The 20,115-nt window shown below is 37.4% G+C and overlaps 2 protein-coding genes across 10 annotated transcripts in view; one reads left to right on the top strand and one right to left on the bottom strand.

Annotated features, from left to right (window-relative positions):
* Positions 1–561: 561 nt before the first annotated feature.
* On the top strand, positions 562–3,660 carry dbx1a (developing brain homeobox 1a). Its single transcript, XM_082149594.1, has 4 exons — positions 562–997; positions 1,099–1,200; positions 2,476–2,678; positions 3,057–3,660. Exons 1-4 carry the CDS (start codon positions 649–651, stop codon positions 3,360–3,362), a joined length of 960 nt encoding a protein of 319 aa, XP_082005720.1. The 5' UTR covers positions 562–648; the 3' UTR covers positions 3,363–3,660.
* Positions 3,661–7,595: 3,935 nt separating this feature from the next.
* The window catches only part of nav2a (neuron navigator 2a), a 206,573-nt gene continuing 194,053 nt past the window's right edge, over positions 7,596–20,115 (bottom strand). For all 9 annotated transcript variants that reach the window (XM_082157208.1, XM_082157210.1, XM_082157213.1 and 6 more), the window contains 16 exons: positions 18,790–18,873; positions 18,555–18,678; positions 18,064–18,224; positions 14,894–15,066; positions 14,650–14,803; positions 14,390–14,552; positions 14,169–14,269; positions 13,980–14,075; positions 13,461–13,629; positions 13,119–13,354; positions 12,739–12,893; positions 12,020–12,091; positions 11,477–11,673; positions 11,267–11,385; positions 10,939–11,139; positions 7,596–9,899 (listed from right to left, as the gene is read on the bottom strand). In XM_082157208.1, the coding sequence (XP_082013334.1) occupies positions 9,774–9,899; positions 10,939–11,139; positions 11,267–11,385; positions 11,477–11,673; positions 12,020–12,091; positions 12,739–12,893; positions 13,119–13,354; positions 13,461–13,629; positions 13,980–14,075; positions 14,169–14,269; positions 14,390–14,552; positions 14,650–14,803; positions 14,894–15,066; positions 18,064–18,224; positions 18,555–18,678; positions 18,790–18,873 (2,331 nt within the window). In that variant the 3' untranslated portion in view covers positions 7,596–9,773. The remainder of the gene's footprint in view (positions 9,900–10,938; positions 11,140–11,266; positions 11,386–11,476; positions 11,674–12,019; positions 12,092–12,738; positions 12,894–13,118; positions 13,355–13,460; positions 13,630–13,979; positions 14,076–14,168; positions 14,270–14,389; positions 14,553–14,649; positions 14,804–14,893; positions 15,067–18,063; positions 18,225–18,554; positions 18,679–18,789; positions 18,874–20,115) is intronic.

Below are 20,115 nucleotides of genomic sequence, written 5' to 3'. Positions count from 1 at the left end.
TGTCCAAAGAGCATTAGATTAGCCTGTATTATTTATATTTCAAAGTACATTTCAGACTCTCTAGCACTGTCTGTTTTTAGAATGCATTATAGATTTATACTTAGTAACGGCTTTGAATCCGACAACAATGCTCCTTCATAAATAAATAAATAATTGTAATCTCATTGTTTGTCGTAAATTTTGTAAAATAAAATATAGTTATAGTAAGGTTATTTGTAAAAATTATTCTGTAGGCCTACTCGCTTATAATGTAAGCTATGTAAATAAATACCCTAAATAAATAAATAAATAAATGGTTGGTCGATATGCAAAATGTATGACCACATCTTCTTTGTTAAACGGCATGCCCTGGCCATTCAAATCTTATGAAGTCTAATCCAATCATAAATTGCTCTATCGGACCAATCAGGCACCTCCGAGGCTTCATTCAATGGGACTCAAGCGGAGGACTTTATTGAGTCTCATTGTTGTGGCTGTCAGTCCTCAAAGGACCCTTACAGGGGCCTACATATAAAGTGCCCCTTCCCAAACGGAGACCTCCAGAAGCAAATCGCCTTTCGTTCAGTCCAGAGCTTGGCAGAAGAGACTTATCTAATACTAACAGGAGTAATCGTATCGTCTTATTTTCGCTATAAAATAGCCGGGACAATGATGATCCCCAGTGTTATTGCACCTTCTGCAATATATTCAGCATTTATGCGTCCGGCAGCACCGTTGCATTCACCTTTCCCAGCTCACCCGAGCTTTCTAGTGGAGGACCTTCTGCGCTTCCACAGACCCAGCGCTTACCTGCACCAAGACGCGCGCTCGCCATGCGCCTCTCCTCCTACTTCTACACCACTCTCCATCCCGGATACCTCCAGGCTTTTGGACAGAGTCAGCCCCAGTATCACGGAGAAACGAGGATCTTGCTCCCCAAAAACGCCAGTTTCTAGCAAGGATCCAACCTACCTCAAGTTTGGGGTGAGTGCCATCCTGGCACCGTCACCAAAGAAAGGTGAGTGTTTAAATAGACCCAACATCTCCACTGATAATGACAAATAAAAGTAAATAAATAAATAAAAACAGCACTAACTTCTGTCTGATTCTCTATTTTAGCCACATCTCCCCTCTCCGTTCACGGCATGCATCCCAAAGGATTCCCTGTGCCTTATTTTGATGGTTCATTCTGCCCTTTCGTCCGTTCCTCATACTTCCCCGGTGAGTATTCAGATTTAAATGCTTGTACAGTCCACTTAAGAGGTTTGCATTCAGTCAACACTGTACTAGAGAGATGTAAAAGAGTTAGACTTAGGTTAATCGACTGCAACGTGAGGTTCTTCTCATCTTTAAGTTCTCCGCTATTGGCTCAGGTTTTTCCCACAGTGAGGGAACATTTCGGCCTGCTGACTGCCAACAATGCCGTCAGCACCATGACCAATCTGGTCATCTCCCTCCGGGGCAAACCACCCACAAACCCGCCAAAGATAGACTTTTAACCAGCGACAGAGGGGCGTTCACCAGTCATGGACTAATTTGCCCATTAGGAGACATTGAGCGGTTTCAATATTCTCACAAGACCACATAGAGTGTGATTGGTGTTTGTGGAAAGAGTTGCAAAAGAACAGTATCAAAAGATGTGTGTGTAGAATGGAGAGCGAGAAATCAGGAAAAAATCGACAAAATCGCCGACAAAACCCGTTGAAAACGCAGGCTAGTTGAAGATGCCAAACATCAACCTCAGCTCATTGCGCGCGAGTCACACTTCGGATTGGAAGTGCTCTCTAAATACGGGCTCCTTAAAATACGAGCTCTAAATGCTCTTTTGAGGCAGTAAATATTTAAAGTCTATTCTTTTATAGACGCCACGTGATAATAGAGCACGACTCTTTTCACTGCGCGCGCTGAATACCTTAACAAAACAACTTGAGCGCTCTCAATTGCTTTTCGTGTTCATTTAACGAAAATTATTTGAGGGCAAAAAACGTGGTCCCCGGTCATCAGTATTCCGCCATGCAGTTGCGTTCAGTTTGAAAGTGTAAATCTGCTTTTGTGGCAATAATATATGGCCTTAGCCGTTTGTCCGGAGTCTTTTCTCTGCCAGTTCATTACTACACAATTACCGTTCACGGTATATTAACTCCTCTGTCCTTCACTGGGGGGCTCGTAGAAAAGGATACTCTGCCTTTTTACCATACCAATGCAGCGTGGATCCGGCCCATGTGCTAATTAGTCACCTCGTGCCATTTCACTCAAAACAGGGAGAGACATTTCAAGAGAATAAATTCTACATAAAGATGATAATGAAGAAAAGATTTCTTTCTCCCTGATCATTCAGCACTTCAGATTGTCCCTGGGAAAAGCAACACCCGATTGCCCTTAGTAACGCAAAGTTAACTTTTAGCCTCACGGGCGAAACAAAATAGCACTATTTGAAATCTGGTGAATGTGTCCATGAATGCGTTATTTACCTTATGCACTTGTCTCTTGTTACAGCTCCTTCATCAGTTGTCCCCATCCCTGGAACTTTTTCCTGGCCTCTTGCTGCGAGAGGGAAGCCCAGAAGAGGGATGCTCCGCCGGGCTGTGTTTTCTGATGTGCAGCGCAAAGCTCTGGAGAAAATGTTCCAAAAGCAGAAATATATCAGCAAGCCAGACAGGAAAAAACTCGCATCGAAACTCGGGCTTAAAGATTCACAGGTGAATATAAGGGCGGGAAAATAATAATCAAAAAAATTATATTATTTGCATAATTTATGTTTAAACTTGCATTTAAATATATAAAGATGTCAAATCGATTAATCGCGATTAATTACATCTAACCTACAAGTTTGTTTACATAATATAGTGTGTATAGCCTATATACTATTATATTTATTTCTCCTCTCTCTCAACACATACACACACATATAGGCTATTTACACACACATAAGCATTAGGCCACACAAACTTTTATGTTAGTCGCGATTAATCGATTTCACAGCACTAAAAAATATTTATATACATTTCAAACATTTATTATTTCAACTTCTCTGTTGACTTCAGTTATTAACGATACAATCTCATCTCTTCAAACAGGTCAAAATTTGGTTCCAGAACCGGAGAATGAAATGGAGAAACTCCAAGGAGAGGGAGCTGCTGTCTTCAGGAGGATGCCGGGAACAAACCCTGCCGACCAAAACCAATCCTCACCCAGATCTCAGCGACGTGGGTAAAAAGTCCTCTGAGGATGAAGATGATGAAGAGGACGCTTGCGGAGACATTCCTCGCGCATCACATTTCTGCCTTTCACCGAGACGTGAACTTTCAAACAGCACTGATTGCAGCATTTCATTCAAACACTCGGACTTTTCTGAATCAGATGATGAAATAACAGTGTCATAAGCAGCTTTATCGGCTGTATAATGTCTGTATTCAAGCACAAGTTTACGCAATAACCATGTTGTGGTTTTATTGGCGTATAATTTCACTTTTGTTTGTAGCAAATATTTTCCACATCGCTATATATTTACTTATTTGGAAATTCTTCGCAAAGTGATTTTGCTGTGTCGCACAGCTTTTTGGGAGAAACTGTACAGTGTTTTGTACAAATATTTTTGTATGTATATTTTATACCAAGAACTTTGAGTTTTAGATTCTTTATTAAAGTTGTAGACGTATGTATAATTTATACAAATTTATCTCTTTGTGCCACATTGTATGTATATGTATATGTTGAAAATGTTTTGTATGGTTTGCAAATAAATTGTAAATTTCATCTCTTTTTTTTTGGGGGTAGTTGATTACAAAATAATTATGAATAATTTACAAAAGGGGAAAAAAATGAACATGGAATAATATAGGCAAGAGATAGCCTATAGGCCTGCGCAACATGCCCCTTTGGATTTCAATATTTAATATTTGTTTCAAATGCGATCTTTGAATAAGGTAGCCTAGAATATCTTAACTTTATATATAAAAGCACAGTCTTGTAGTAAAAAAAAATCTGATCCTCTTTTATCTTTTTTCATTACACGCAGTTTTGAATATCCTGACCTGGATAAGCGGCCTCAATTTGACCACAAGCACAATCAAAATTAACAAGGGACTTTAATACAAATACTAGCCATAGACGATATTTCTCTGGATCATTTTTTTTTATAAATTTTTTAATGACTCGTTCAAAACAGTTTTTGAATGATTAAATAAATCTAAATTAGAATTTCAGCATCAAACAGACAGAACACATTAAATCACTGCCCATAAACGTTCTCTATTAGATCACTGTATTAAATTCAAAACGAAATAATATCAATGAATAGGCCTAAGTTAACTTAAATAGGCTAATTCGGTAAAAGACGCGCGAGGACTCGTGCACAGAAATCCGAATCAGTTCCTTCCGAGCGAACCGATTCACTAAAACGAATCGAACTTTGCAGACTTTTTATTGCTTGTACACAGTGCTTTAAAACTGCTTAGACAATAGCTACAATTGTGCCATAAACACGGTAACTAAGTATTTTATCTCTACCGCTACTTGTTGCGAAATGCAGCTCGCTACTGTCACTGAATAAATATTTATCTAATATTTAGTTAATCTATTTAGTTAATGACTACAACAAAACATGGACTAAATGGGCACGCACGTAGGCCATGTTGCATAGTAGAACAAAACCCGTGTTTCTTCGAGAATTAACGTTTGAGCCGGGGATATGGTCTTTTAAGTTGTAGTAGAACAAACGTGAATGAATTCAAACCACTGACCTTATCGTCCCCATACATTTAACACTATTATTTACATATCTCCGAGCTCGAGGGAATTAAGCGTGGCGAATTAATCTTCCGGGTTGGCCTAAACGTCACTGACTAGACAGAACAAAATACATGAATGGAACTTTTTGTCTTAAAATAGTAAGCTTCCGATTTCATTATCTAATTTTATCCGCAGTTTTGCCAGAGAATACATACACATTTTTAACTACACTGGACTTTCTTGTAGGTATGCCCATAGGCTATGCTATACAATTTTTTTTAAACATGATTCAACAGTAGGCTTAGGCTTAGGCTATATACATTTCTAAATATTGCTGGAGCAGAGAGATGGCAAACCTCATGCTCACCCATATTTCATTGTGTCTCAACTCTACTGGCCCAATTTTCCACGCAATTTAAACTACCAAATGGAACAAATCACAGATCAAGAGGCACTAACAATACTTTTATGGTGAGATGTAGAGGAAAAAGGAAAAATGTATCCTACATTTAAAACATACAGTTGTTGTTGTTGTTTTTTAACAAACCAAGGGATGCTGTTAATGACTTCCCAGAACTGAAAGATTATTCTGAGGGACAGACTTTCTCTGAGGACAATATCCTTCAACAGAACCCTTTCAAACAGATGGCTTTAGTGATGAGTGGTCAAGAGAAGAACATGAAACCACACACAAAGACTTCACCTTAACATACAGAGCAAGGCCAACCTGTGGAAGAGTTCCTCAGGTTATTAAAGAGGAAGAGATAATACGATTTTTTTTTTTTTTTTTTTTGCCTCCTTTGGGGGAATACGGTGGAAATGTGATGTGAATGACAAGGGGAAAAAGCTGGATTTATTTATTTTTGACTGAAAGGTTTTGTAATTTTTTTTAATCGGGCTGTTTAGGAGATTTTGTACTTCCAAACTCCTCGACTGTCATCATTAGAGGCCAAAACCAACCATAATTGAGGTTACAGTGTGTCTTTAATCTCTCTCATATTTTATGAGATATATCTGTATACTGTATGTACAGTACATTAACCTACTTTCTAGACCCTTAGATACGATGCAGATTTGTAAATATAAAATTGTATCTCTAAACATTTCACAAAACTAGTTCTGTTTCACTTATTGTGTTGGGGTTTCTTTTTAGGTGTGTATTCACCCTCTTGAAATTAAAACATGACAAGGAAATTAAATCTAGCCTATTTATAAATATGTATCTGAGACCGTGCAGATGAATGATCTCAATGCTCATGTAAACTGTTTCAAGTAATTTATGTACAATCGTCTGTGTTGTTTAATTGTTGTATTGTACGAATCTTAACAAAAGGCAGAATGAAAGATGTTCTGTAAAATAAATGGTCCTAAACATTTTGATGCATCTAAAGAAACGCTATACTTTTATATAGCCTGTATTAACTTATAATGACCTTTGAAGGTTTCACACCCATCCTTAAATTTAATAGGCCTACATACGAATATGTAAAATGACTCAAACTCAATGCTCATTTTGTACTTAAGATTAAAACATTTATTATTTTATGGTGTTTACGTGCTGTAAGGTGATAGATGTGTGTCAATGCCATAAATCTCTATAAATCATGTAGTGGGAAAATATGATACTTTGGACAAAAAAATAAAATGAGTTGTTGAGTTTACTAAAACAATAATTTTGCATACTAAATGTGAAACAATTGGCTTCGTTCGAGTCGTGGGTCACTTTGTGTAGGCTACAGTGTTCATTACACTGCCCTAGCAAATAAATAAATAATAATAATAATAAAAAAGTAAACGCGTACAGTGTAAATGGCCCCTTAGATGACTAAAATACTTTAATACATAACAAATTTAAGATTATTAAACACAACGGATCAATAGTGACAGTCTAAAACTCTTCTTCACCGTCTCTGAACCTCGAGCTGTATCGCTTCCGAATGGGTGAATCTGCATCTTTTCAATATGCGATATGTAACTACTAGCGATGGAGTTATGTTCATACTTACCCAGCAAACACCAATGGAGTGAACACACACTGATCCAACAAAACACAAATCTGGAATTTGGTGTGTGCGTGTGTGTTGGCGTTTGTTGACAACATCAAACTAGTCTATATAGTAGCCTTACAGCGCCATCTATGTGCCCTTGCAGTGTTTTCAATCATTTACACATTTAATCATTGAAATACACAGGGGATCATTTTTTTTTGTTTAATTTTTGAACAGGGGATAATTAAAACAGGACAGTAATAATTTAGACCCATCTTAACTGATCAAATTAGAGACTGCTTCAGGATTGCAAAGCCATCACCTTGATGTTTACTTCAATAATATATCATTTCAAAATATTTTCTCAGTGATACAGGTGAACATTGGAACAATGCCTGGGATTACTCGAGTAATCATTTGGAATAAATAGAGCTGGTCAGTTTGTCGTCCAAACACTGGGAAGAGAATTAGCATGGAATGAAATTGAATTTAGAAGTATAAGGGCAAGTTCTAGATGTTTCAGACAACCACTGTATTCAGCAGCATGTTATCCACTCAAAACCAAAAGGTAAAAGATCCCTTACAGTTATATTAATCCCTTCATTTAATCATAAATTAATATATTTTTTAAAACCTCACAGAAAATTCCAATGAACTCATGGCAAATCAACCTCCAGGGTTTGCCAACACACTGACGGCATGAAGAAATGAGAGGACTGTGTAGTTTTTAAACTGTTAAATTATTGCTTTTGTTGTATTACTCTTATTTTTTTGTTAATTATATGATTTAATGGAACAAGTTGATATCAAGATGAAATGAATTTATTTCTTGTATAATTTCTTTTTCATCAACGTGCTTGCATGAAGCAATGTAGACATCATAAAACTAATAAACAATTAATAAATAATTATTAGGTTTATTGAATTAGAAATAATTTAAAACTGGTAATGGGATCAGTAAATCTTTGTGGGTCGTCTGCCTTTCACAGGTCATCCATGGGAACCTAGACGACCGTTAAGATGAAAAAGACACTGTACACAAAATATTCCATATTTCCAAGCGCTGTTATAAATGGCTAGAAAAAGATTATTCAGCAAAATGCAGCCTGCAGGGTAGTCAAATATTTACATTGATATATTACAGCAAGAAACAAGGTTTCAGCAAAGTACACATTCAGTGACACGAGTTCCATTCGATTAAAGCCCTCCCATTTCAGTTACAACAATCACACACAACATTTGTGCTTAAAATGACTTCATCATCATCATCATCATCATCATCATCATCATCATAATCCATCAAAGAACATTAGGCACATATCCTAAAATTATTCACAAATTATATACACAGTGTACACACGATGTATTGGCAGTGCTGACAGCATTACAGAGCTTCGATATTTGGCTTCCGTTTGAAATCCACGATGATGTTGCATAGGATCGATGACTTACAGGAATCATACACTGGAGTGAAATGGAAGCAATGTTGTAACTAAAAACCCTGTAGTGCCATTCCAACAGCATTAGACAACGTAAAGAAGGTGAAAACACTGAAATAGCCCCATATATAATGCTTTCCCATGCAAGGAAACTTACTATCCATCCAAATTATGTTCCTTTATAGAGAATCAAAGATAAAATTTTATGTACAAACCCTCCAGAAGCGTCCTTGCATTACGAAGCAGCAAATACAGTATATTACGAATCCAATGTCTATGTGGACTTTGTTACTCTTTCACATTGAATGCAAGATATGTACATGATAAAGGCCAAAATGGTCAATGAGGTAATACTCATACACCAAATAATGAACGATTTCTCCTGCAGCACACGGTGCTTTAGCCAAGATGTTTTTGAGAAGGTCTTTAAGCACCAAGCAAAGCCTTAACAGCTTAACCACTCAAGATGCACTTTGCCAGTAGTGATTATATGCATTTCACGTATATAAAGGCAACAATGCATCATTTGTCTCATATGCAATGTTTGAAAGTTTTCAAGAAATTGTAAAACGTCCCTTTTAACTGCGCCTGTGTTTCAAAACAGATGGAGGCTCCCTTTCTCCACTTCCACTTCCTCTTTTCCAAACCTCACATTGTTGCACCTCTGATATGATATGATGACCATGAGGCTGTTTATTATAGGCCAACTCAAAGAGTAGCGCAGAGCCCTGTAGCTCAATTACGAAACGTAATCAAATCAGCATTTTTCGGAAGTATAAAACAGTGCCGTTTTCTTTACAAAATGGAGTAAGGCACCAGATTCCATTCAGCACCAAAAACAGAGAGCGATCGAGTGTAAAAAATAGATAGATAGGCTTTGTGCTACAGTACAACACTGGATCATGCGGTCAGCAGGTGCTTTTAAAAAAAGACATTATGCGGAAGGGCAAACAAAAGCACGTCCCAGATGAATCATCACAATAAATAAGTCTAAACTCAAAAGTGTAGCACCGTGCTATTTCATCCATATCTTTATCACGTTAAACATGAAGCGATGGTCAGCATTCGATCAAGCTGGTTTTGTAAAGTCGTGAGCAAATCCATCAATAGAGGGAAAGTCGATGAAGGTGGTGGTCTAAAGATGTAACTCCTCCATTTCACCAGTAGAGGGTAGTAAAGAAAGTTTCTCCAACTGTTAAGGTGCGGTCACATTTATACAAGTTCGGCGAATTTTTGCAGGCGAAATCCACTCTTTCAATAGGAATCCACGCGATCTGTAATGTCGTGTGAGGGCGAAAGATTTAGCAACGGGTACAAGTTGGTCACATGGATTCATATGTCGCTACACTATTGATAATCCGCAGAATTTCGCTAATGTGACCGCACTTTTACTTTTGAGGTAAAAATTGGGACAAAGCACTTTCTTCAGATTTTGCCGATGTAAAATTTCTTAAAAAGTGGTTCTCAAGAGGCAGCTTGAAGTGCCGTTGAGTTTTGCCGTTAATATATTTCTTTATATATATATATATCTTTTTATATATGAAGCGTCTTTATTTGGGTTACCAGCACCCGTTGTGGTTTCATGTAGACTTGATTTCGCTGCCGCAGCGGGAGTAACGTAAGAGATCAGGCTGGATCAGAGTGTGGACTCCAGGGAAGAGTCCAGGATATCGTCATGATGACTGTTGCTGTTGGAGTCGCTGTCGTAACTCTGCGGGTTGGAGCAGCCGGCCGCCTCTTTCAGACGCAGGAGCATGTTCATCTGTTCACACGATACACACGAATAACAGTCAGGACAGATGTCATGTGTTTGAGAAGAAATATGAGATATTAGGTATGGTGTTGTATTTTAAATAAAGAAATGACTAAATCTAAAATATAAGACTATTTTCCGTAAAAAAAAAAAAATTATATATATAAACTTTGTGTTTTACCAGTTTTTGTAGGTTACCCTGCCAAATGTCAATGTATATCAATGTCAACATATATATAAAAAAAATTGTCATAAATAATGTGTTGTCACTGACTGACATACTGACACATTCTGGTGTGGATGTGTAATAACGCAGAAGTGACCAATGCCATTATAGTGACATCAGTGTTATTATTAATTTAAATTGAAATAAAAAAATAAAAATAAAACTTAAATAAAATAAAATATAAATATTAGATGATTTTTTAAGTACTACAATTACTATCTAAAACAAATACAAATAAATTCAAGCTAAATAGAAATATTAAGGAAAAAACACTAATGAAAATGACAAAAGCACTTAGCAAAATTAATAAAAACTTAAAATAAAATAAAAAAGACTGAAAATATAAAATTAGAAATATTTTTATAATTAAAATATAAAGAAAAATACTTAATAATAATTCATAATATATAATAATACTAAAATAACACTGAGTGGCATACTCTATTTGCTGACATATTTGTTGCCCATGATTAATTTATTCTTATTATTAATTCACCTCAGTAAAAATAAATGAATATGTTGTATTCGGCAGGACATGGTGATCATGATGAGGTGGGTCCCACCCTTATGTAAACCACATGATATACATCTTATGAGAATTTACACAAATTATTATGCTTATCAATTATTTTCAATCATTGATTTTCTTGAGCAATCCTTCCAAGACCATTTTTCTGCTTTATAATGTCCCCAACTTGAAGAATTATTATTATTAGTCATACACAACTGCAGCAAACAGTATATTTTTATTTTGATATGTAAACATAAAAGCTTTAGAGAGCAGTAAGAGTTTATGGGTTCACTGCTGTTTGTGTCACTCACCAGTGGGTCGGCGTCACTGTCACTCTGAGTGCTCTGTTTGTTAAGGCCCTCTCTGGAGGCGGAGTATCCATCAAAGCCCACGTCCTCTGGGCGGAGCTGCAACAAAGCTGGCCAATCAGGATGCTGATGAGAAGCTGCCCAGGGAAAAGTTTCCAGAACCCACAGCGCAGGATCCTCCCATGCTGCCCTGCGACCATACAGCTAAACAAATGCAAACAAACAGAGATTGAATAAATGCTTTGTGTCCATGGACTTTCACAGTTACATTTAATAAAACATATTAGTGTTGGAATAGGTGGATTTTACTATGAAAGAGGGCAGATGTTACCTGTAAACCTTCTCTCACTGCCTCCAGCATGTAGGGGATGATGGAGTAGTTCCACAGGTCAGTGAACCAAACACGAGAACCGTCCACATCCATCGGACATGACAGGAACAAACGCGGACCTGGACGAAGACACGTGACACTCGAATTCAACACTTGTGGAGCAAATTAGAAACACAGAGAACGTCTGTTAATACTGGTTTATCTCCGTACCAATGGTCACATCAGAGGAGCTGTGAGCCTCCAGGAAGCGGTTGAGGTGGTGCCAGACTTGAGGGATCCAGTCGATGATCTTCACCAGCTCCAGGGTCCGTGTTCGGCTGCCGATCTCAGTCTCGATCAGCTTCCTCCTCAGAAACCGGCCCAGGAAACCTTTCACCGGCTCCATGTGATTAGCACACAGCACCCATCTGGAACGGAAAACACATGTTGCTCACGTTAACATCATCACTGCCTTAGAAGATGTTAAGTAAAAAGTTACAATCAAATCTATCTATCTATCTATCTATCTATCTATCTATCTATCTATCTATCTATCTATCTATCTATCTATCTATCTATCTATCTATCTATCTATCTATCTATCTTACTGTTCATTTAGATGTTAATGAAAAGGACTTATAGAATCTCATCACTGCTTTCAACGATAGCGCAATGGCGCCACCTAGAGGTCACTCCATTGCAGTTTTTCCCCATTAAGGTCAAGGTATAATTTTTTGTGCTTATTGAAGAACAAAATAGAGAGCAGTTTTGTACCTGAAGTTATGATGAAGCTGCAGGTTTGGAGCAGAAGATGTCGCCTGACTCATCGTGCCGATTATATACGGGCTGCAAATACAGAGAGACAAAATAAAACCTTTAATTGTACACTCACTTGTTGTTGTGTTCGTGTGAATGTTTGTTTATTGTATACACTGAATATATAGTGTGTACATAAACACATGATATTTTGATTAATACAAATTATATAAATACACACTTTTGTTCAAAAGTTTGGGGATGGTACGAATTTATTTATGATTTTGGAAGACTATTATTTATCAAGACTACATTTATTAGCTAAAAATATAGTAAGAACAGACATATTGTGAAATTGTTTTCTATTTCAATATATTTTAAATTGTAATTTATGCTTGTGATGCAAAACTGATTTTTTTCAGCAACAGACACAGTCTTCAGTGTCACATGATCCTTCAGAAATCATTTTCATATGCTGATTTGCTGCTCAAGAAACATTTCAGATTATTATCCATTTTTAACAGTTGTGCTGCTTTAATATTTTTAGGGGAAATTGTGATAAATTTTTTTCAGGATTCTTTGATGAACAGGAATCTCAAAAGAACAGCAAATGTTTTGTAACATTATAAATGTTTTCCACTTTTGAACACTTTAAGGTGTCCCTACTGAACAAAAGTATTCATTTCTTTTAGACTCCAAACTATGGACGTGTATTTATAAAAGAAAGGCAGACTGACCAGCGCTGGTATTTGCAGTTCAGCAGGCCGTTGAACATCTCTCCCAGTGAGCTGACGTGATGAAGGTTATCCAGAATGAGCACAAGAGGGGCTTCAGTCTCCGGTCCGTCAGCGCTGCACTGATCCACTATATTTGCCAAGTACTGACGCAACTCCTAGTAAATACATATATACATCTTTACTTTTTAATGTCCAAGGATTTCTAGTCTTCGGCTCATATCTTGTTAGCAAATCATTTTTCTTTTTCGTTTTGGAGATAAAAAGCTTTGTTTCTAAAGGGAAAAAGTGGATTTGCCTTGCTCTTTTAGAAACTAGAGAGAGCTGATTTAAACAACATGGCTCACACACCAGCATTTTTGATTAAAAACAACAACTCTCACTTTGCTGGATTTATGGTCGACATTGAAGGTGACGATGTTGCTCTCATTGGGCAGTTTTCCCTCTCGCAGTGCCAGATGCTCTGCCAGTCTGTGGGCCAGGTAGGATTTCCCAGTGCCACTGGGGCCTGAGAGGATGATCCTGCGATGTTCCTGGAGCAAAGACACGTAGCGCTGGAGCATGGGTTTGGGAATCAACGTCTCGAAGACCAGAGAATCCTGGGACTGAGAGCTCACACCTGAATTGAGAGAAACACGCACAGGCGCAATGTTAACAACAACAGAAATGTGGAACAACTATAACAAATTGCGATAACAAATTAAACATTTTCTGATTGTGTGAACCTTTCAGCGAGATGTTGATCGTGTCATTCTCTCCCACGAGGTATCCACACGGCAGGAGTTCAGGTGTGTCTGTCCCGCTGGACCGGATCACGTCTCCAATACGATAGCCCTCAACACTGTCTGAACCCAGACCCAGATGACTGACCGGATCAACATGCCTGATGTACTCCTACAGATAATCAAACCCAACACTGTTCATTCCACATCTTTCTCAAATTAAACTAGAGCACTTTTTGCAAACCACAACTTCGCAACAGAATAAGTACCCATACTCAAAAAGAATAATTCATAAAACAAAAAATTCATTAAAACAGTTTAATGAATCAGTGTTGTATATTTAACAGTAACGAACTTCATACACTTCTTCATGTCATCTCTGTGCCTTCTAGGCAACTGGTATATTAGCGACACCTACTGTTCATACATGTATTTCAATATACCACAATCAGTCTAGTGTTTCTGAATGTAAAGCACTCATCATCAACAAATGATTACAGTAATGTATGTGCATTACTTTACCTTAAACAAGCGCCGTACAACTCCATCAAGAACATCCCACTTGGTTTTTCCACTGACACCAATGCAGCCGATCAGGAAATCTCGATTCCTGCTTTCCTGTGGGAGACAGAAGACACATCAGTAAAACAAAACATTTAAGCTTTTTTTTTTTACTCTTCCAGAAAAAAAGAAAAAAAAAGCAGAACTGACCTCTTTCCACATGACGTCCTCTTGAAGACTGACAACTATTTTCACATGTCTGCTCTCTTTCCGAGAGCTTCCGTCTCCACCAGAGTCATCCAGCAACATGTCTAAAAGAAGACGGACTAGATCTGTAATGCGCTTTTATGATTTTCCCTCACATACAGCTACAAAAATAACCTTTAAGGAGCAACACAATAAGTATTTTCACAAAAAAAACATGATCGTACCAAAGCTGGTGGACTCAGTGAGATTGAGGCTGTGTTGAGACAGGCCAGGCGTGGGGGTCGGAGTTGGGTTGTAGACGGACACTTGAGAGGACGCCCTGCTTCCACTGGCTTGGCTTTCCAACTTAAGACGATCATTTTCCGTCTTCAGCTTCTCGATCTCCACCTATCAGAACACCCACACGGGGATAAAACATGTAACATTCCTTTTTCTACTTAACAATCCAATGAATCTGATTGGTGGGACAGCAAGTCTCACACACCTGCATGCGGTTCATAGCCTCGCGCAGCTGGTCCAGCTGGTGGGCGGAGCTTAGGGCTTCCAGTCGAATATCCGTCAACTTCATCTCCTTCTCTCGCAGCTCATTACGCAACTGCATCACAGTCTCCGCCTCCCCATCCAGACAGTCCGACAGTCTAAATCACAGCGTACATGTCCTGATTAATACATGATTTCACCTTTGGTTTTAGTTAACAATGATCAGGTCAAGACACGAGCACACTCACATTGAGCTGGAGTGCGTGTTGCGGAGCAGCAGTGCGCCGGTGCCGGTGCCGTTGTGAGGGAGTTTGGGAGAGGAAGGGAGAGAGGAATCCGTCATCTCCTCAATGTCTGAGTGGGATGAGGCCGACTTGGGTGATTTCTTCTTACTGAAGGCCTGTTTGAAGGAGCTCCGCAGCTGCAACGACAGCAAACAGAACAAAGAGGAGATCATGAGGCTGAGAGTTACTGGAAAACGACTGGGCAGCACTTACAGTATGAGCAGGAGAAGCAGTACTGTGAGAACAGGGGAGGAAAACAGAGAGAGAAAACAGTAACTCTCAGAAGGGAGAAACAGCCTAAAATAAAAAGGTAAGGTTGGGCATCATCCATATCAAAGTTTGAAGATAAAGCAGCCTTTTTATCTGGGATGTTTTATGTATAGATTTGAATATGCTGAGCGTTTAAACTGTTATTTTGACAGTTTTAAACAATTACATCTATTTCGGTATAGTTGCAAAACCTAGAAGTTCATTATCAGTAAGTAAAAAATAATAATAATTTCATAATCGAGATGTTTAAAGTAAAAAATTCAAAACAAAGAAGTTTATGATCAAGAAGTTAAAAAAATAAAAAAATAAAGAGGTTCATAATCAAGAAGGGTAAAATAAGAATAAAAATTCTAAAAAGTTCATAATCAAGAAAAAAAATCTAAACAAAGAAGTTTACATTCAAAAGGAAGTTCATAATAAAGAAATGTGAATAATAGAATAAAGAAGTTTATAATTAAAAAGTTTAAATCAAGAAATGTAAAATCAAGTTTAAAATGAAAATGAAAAACAAATAAATTCAAAATCAAGAAATTGATTATCAAGAAGTTCAACATTTAGGAATTTAAGCATTCAAAATCTAAAACTAAAAGTCAAGAAGTTCAAGATAAAAATCAAGAATTCAAATATCAAGAACCCATGACTTGAAGGTCAGGAAAAAAGGGGAAAAAATGTCAGACTTTGCAGTTGTACTAAAATAAATATTAGCTTAATTGTATAAATAAATTAGTGCTGTCAAATCGATTAATCACGATTAATCGCATCTAACATAACGCTTGTGTTTATATAATATATATGTATGTTTGTGTGTGTGTGCGCGCATGTCTGTCTATACACATACAGTACATTACTATATACACATACATATATTATATAAACAAACTTTTATGTAAGAAGCGATTAATCACGATTCATTTATTTGACAGCACTAAAATAAATATAATGACTCAAGAAGGACATTATTTTGAATATAAAGGAAAGAAGGGGAAAAAGAGGGAGAAGAGAAGGACAGTGTGAAGGAGACAAACACAGTGAGCTGAGGAGCAGTGCATCTAACGGTTAGCAGGGTTAGGAGTGAAGCTGGGTTAACTAACACACTCTCTTACCTCATACACCTGCCATATGAAGCGACAGCACAGCGAAAAAACAGAGAGAGACAGAAAAGCACATTCAGCCGTGTGTGTTTGTGTCCCGTCACATGACACTATCAAATCACTGTCAGATCACCGTCTACAATCTCTACCACTAAAACTGCGGGAAGAACAACTGATTTGAGAGTCTTGCTGAACTACATCACCATGTTTCACCTGAAAAACCATCAAGACCAACACAAACCCTTCAGTGATGCGTCCACGAGGACCAATGCACAAGCAATGACACAAATCCATTGCAGGAAGAGTTGATAGGGACCTAGTTAAGCTGGTTACCGTTCTCCAAAACACTATATGACCGTCTGGACAACTCAAAATCAACTTAAACAACTCAAATCAATCTAAGGATAACAACACAAACTGGGACACTAAACATTTAAAACTCAAACTGTTGGTGTATCACTCAAAAGTTTGGGATCGGTAAGATTTTTTCCATGTTTTAAAAAAAAAGAAAAAAACGTCTATAATTTATGCTAACAAGGATGCATTTATTTGATAACAAATACAATAAAAAACGTAATATTGTGAAATATTATTACAATTCAAAATAACAGTTTTCTATTTTAATATATGTTAAAATGTAATTCATTCCTGTGACGCAAAGCTGAATTTTCAGCATTATTACTCATCTTCAGTCACATGATCCTTCAGAAATCAACGTAATATACTGATTTGCTGCTCAAGACACATTTAATATTATTATCAATGCTTAAAACAGTTGTGTTGCTTAATATTTTTTGCAGAAACCAGATTTTTTTTTTCAGTATTCTTTGACAAAAGGAAATTTCAAAGGAACAGCATTTATTTGAAATAAATATATACTTTTTTTTTTATTGCAAATGTCTTTCATGTCACTTTTGATCAATTTAAAATCCTTGCGGAATAAAATGATTTAGTTATTTTAAAAACCAACCAAAACAACAGCAACAAAAAATCTTACTGACCCCAAACTTTTGAACAGTAGTGTATATAAATCTACAAGACTGCTAGCCTATCAATGTCACACTTGTCCAAACATAACAGGGTAACTGTAGTCATCATTATTTAACATACGTATTCATATTCATATTCATATTCATCATCTGACACGTCACCTCCAGCACAGGACACCAGCTACAGCCAGCATGACACATCAAAACAGGAAGTACAATATATTAAACTCTATGTGCATGGTAAACTAACCTCCACTACAAAAAGGCAGGTCCTTAAATTTCAGATTTAATACAGTTTCAGGAAAAGTTACATATCACGGTAGCTGTTTCTTAGTAGTATTTATAATAATATTTTAAGTTTAAGCAACTTCAGACAAAAACATAAAAGACAAATGTTAGACACAAACAAAAGATAGAATGAAGAGACACACAGATTTGCCACGGTTAAACAGTTGTTAGGACAATAAAGGGATAGTTCACCCAAAAATGACAAATCTGTCATCATTTAGTTTTTCCCCCAAAAAATATTTTGAAGAATATAGGTAACCAAACAGTTGATGAACCCCATTGACTTCCATAGTATGGAAAATATATATATATACTAAGGAAGTCAATGTGGCACATAAACTGTCTGGTTACCCATATTCTTCGAAATATCTATTGTTCAACAGAAGAAAGAAACTCAAACAGGTTTGGAACAACTTGAGGGTGAGAAAACGATGACAAAATTAAATTTTTGAGTGAACTACCCTTTTAAATGTTGCTGAGAGGAGTGTGGACTCACCCAGTTCTTCTTCTTCTTCTTGCTGTTGGAGTCGGGGTTGTCCATGTTGGAGCCCAGGCTGGAGTGGCTGGTGGCACTGGTGATACTGGAGACGCTGTCAGACGAGTGCTGTCTGCGCATGCGCAGGTCCGGCTGCGCTCCGGGGGACGAACCATTTTTACCTGACAAATGGACTTTAAGATTTTAGTCGACATCAAGTGTGACATTAATGTAAAAAACTGCAAAACTGACCAATACATCATCAACCAATCAGAACACAATGATGTCAGAAAAGCATCTACACATGAATGACAGATGCACATTTTTTGGGTGAACTATCCCTTTAAAGTAGAAGAGTAATTTTAACACATTAAAGGGAACGATAGATGCTCATTTAGCACATTTAAAACTTCATGTAATTTGTGTAAACGTATAGTTGTAGAGGGTTTGTTGAATCTGATTGTAATACATTTCTTTAAGTGTGTATTTATTGATTATTTTCTCTGCCTCACCTGTGCGTTCACTCTTGCAGGAGAGTTCTGGAGTGTTGATGACACCGTTGATGGCTGCTTGAGCCACTGCGTTTTGCTTCTTTAGCAGCTCGATGGTTTTCCTCAACTCGTTCAGCTCAGAGTCCTGACACACACGCATATATTCATTGACAATGCATCTTGCAAAATCATTTTCTCTCTATGTCTAATAATGAACAAGTGTGATAAATCCAAATGAAAGCGTGCTGATGTTTACTTTCTGTTCTGCGGTCATGGTGAGGCTCTTCAGGCGGATGGTCATGTTGCCTAAACTCTGCTCAAACGCTGCCACCAGGTGGGCCTAATAAAGAACAACCGGGGAGAAGAGGTAAACTAAAGAAAGGGGGTTCATTGAAGTTCAAAATGACGTCTTTGTTGCACGCATGCATCTCAGCTACACAATAATACACCATTCATATAATACATGGACATTGTGCAATCTGCCTTCAAGGGAGTAAAATAAAATGTATAAGCAAAGCTTTCTCCTTTGCGATGATAACAAGAGTAAAAAAAAAAGAAGAAAAAAAAAAAGCATTTTGCTCAAAGCTGCATGAACCGCATGACCTGTGCATGAGCCACCTGTTTATTGAAACGTAACTGAAGCAGCAAAGCTCAAACTTACTAAATAACAATCTTTACCTTTAAACAAACACTTAGATGTGCAATCTAAACTCTGGCCCGTATCCCAGACTAACAAGCAACAACAAAAACCTTCTTTACCCTCTCATTACAATTTACCTTTCCCTCTAAATCAAATTTTCCCTGTAGGAATGAAAAAAAAAAGAAGAAAAAAATACAAATGATCTTTTTAACATTTCAACTGTTTCTCCTATTCCACAATGAGATTAAATGGATATAAAATTGAGATTTTTTCTAAAATCTCTTGATGCTCAGAGTTTTCCCTTAGAAAACAACCTCAATATTCACACATGCACCCTCTAGAGTTTTAAAACAGATCTCAACAATGTCTCAAATCGTGCTCAGTTATTACATTTTGAAAAAGAGACTTCAAATCTAAACTCAAACTCAAAAAACGTTCAAATCTAAACTAATTTTACAGCTCCTTTTATATACTAACAATTGTCTCATTGGTTTCAGTGTCATTTCTCATGAGATATTTGAAAGAAATATAAGAGAATGTTCAAACTTTTAAAGCCAATACTCATAAACTACGAAAGAGCAACCACTAAGCGTAAATGTACTGTATCTTCTGGGTCATCGCCTCACCTTATATGTCTCCGTAAAGCCTCCCTGTCTATATGTTTCTGTCTGAGAGGGAGCGTGTTTCTCTGTGCACCCATGAGAAGGGTAGCGGTTCAAAGGGAGCCATATTAGAGAGCTGTTCCCGTCAGAACAAACATCACAAGAGCTCCTCTGCTGTTCCATAGATAGCTCAGCTTCAGATAACTCAACTACAGCGTTATATTATGAAGAAGTGAAGCTCCTCCTAGCATTGATAACTGAGACAGACAAAGCAGAGAGGCCGCCCGGGGCCTTGACATGTTTTACTGGAGTCTCAAGGGCCAATTGGTGTTTTTAATTC

Source organism: Leuciscus leuciscus (assembly GCF_965113295.1).
Source record: "Leuciscus leuciscus genome assembly, chromosome: 2".
NCBI classification, from domain to species: domain Eukaryota; kingdom Metazoa; phylum Chordata; class Actinopteri; order Cypriniformes; family Leuciscidae; genus Leuciscus; species Leuciscus leuciscus.
The sequence above is the reverse complement of the archived record's forward strand: the minus strand, read 5'-3'. Positions and strand labels throughout refer to the sequence as shown.

Bases quoted from the DNA above. Each gene is read 5' to 3' on its own strand.
- dbx1a (XM_082149594.1), top strand. From the start codon at position 649: ATGATGATCCCCAGTGTTATTGCACCTTCTGCAATATATTCAGCATTT. The intron at 998-1,098 runs GTGAGTGTTTAA...TCTCTATTTTAG, and splicing joins GGCACCGTCACCAAAGAAAG to CCACATCTCCCCTCTCCGTT. The intron at 1,201-2,475 runs GTGAGTATTCAG...CTCTTGTTACAG, and splicing joins CCGTTCCTCATACTTCCCCG to CTCCTTCATCAGTTGTCCCC.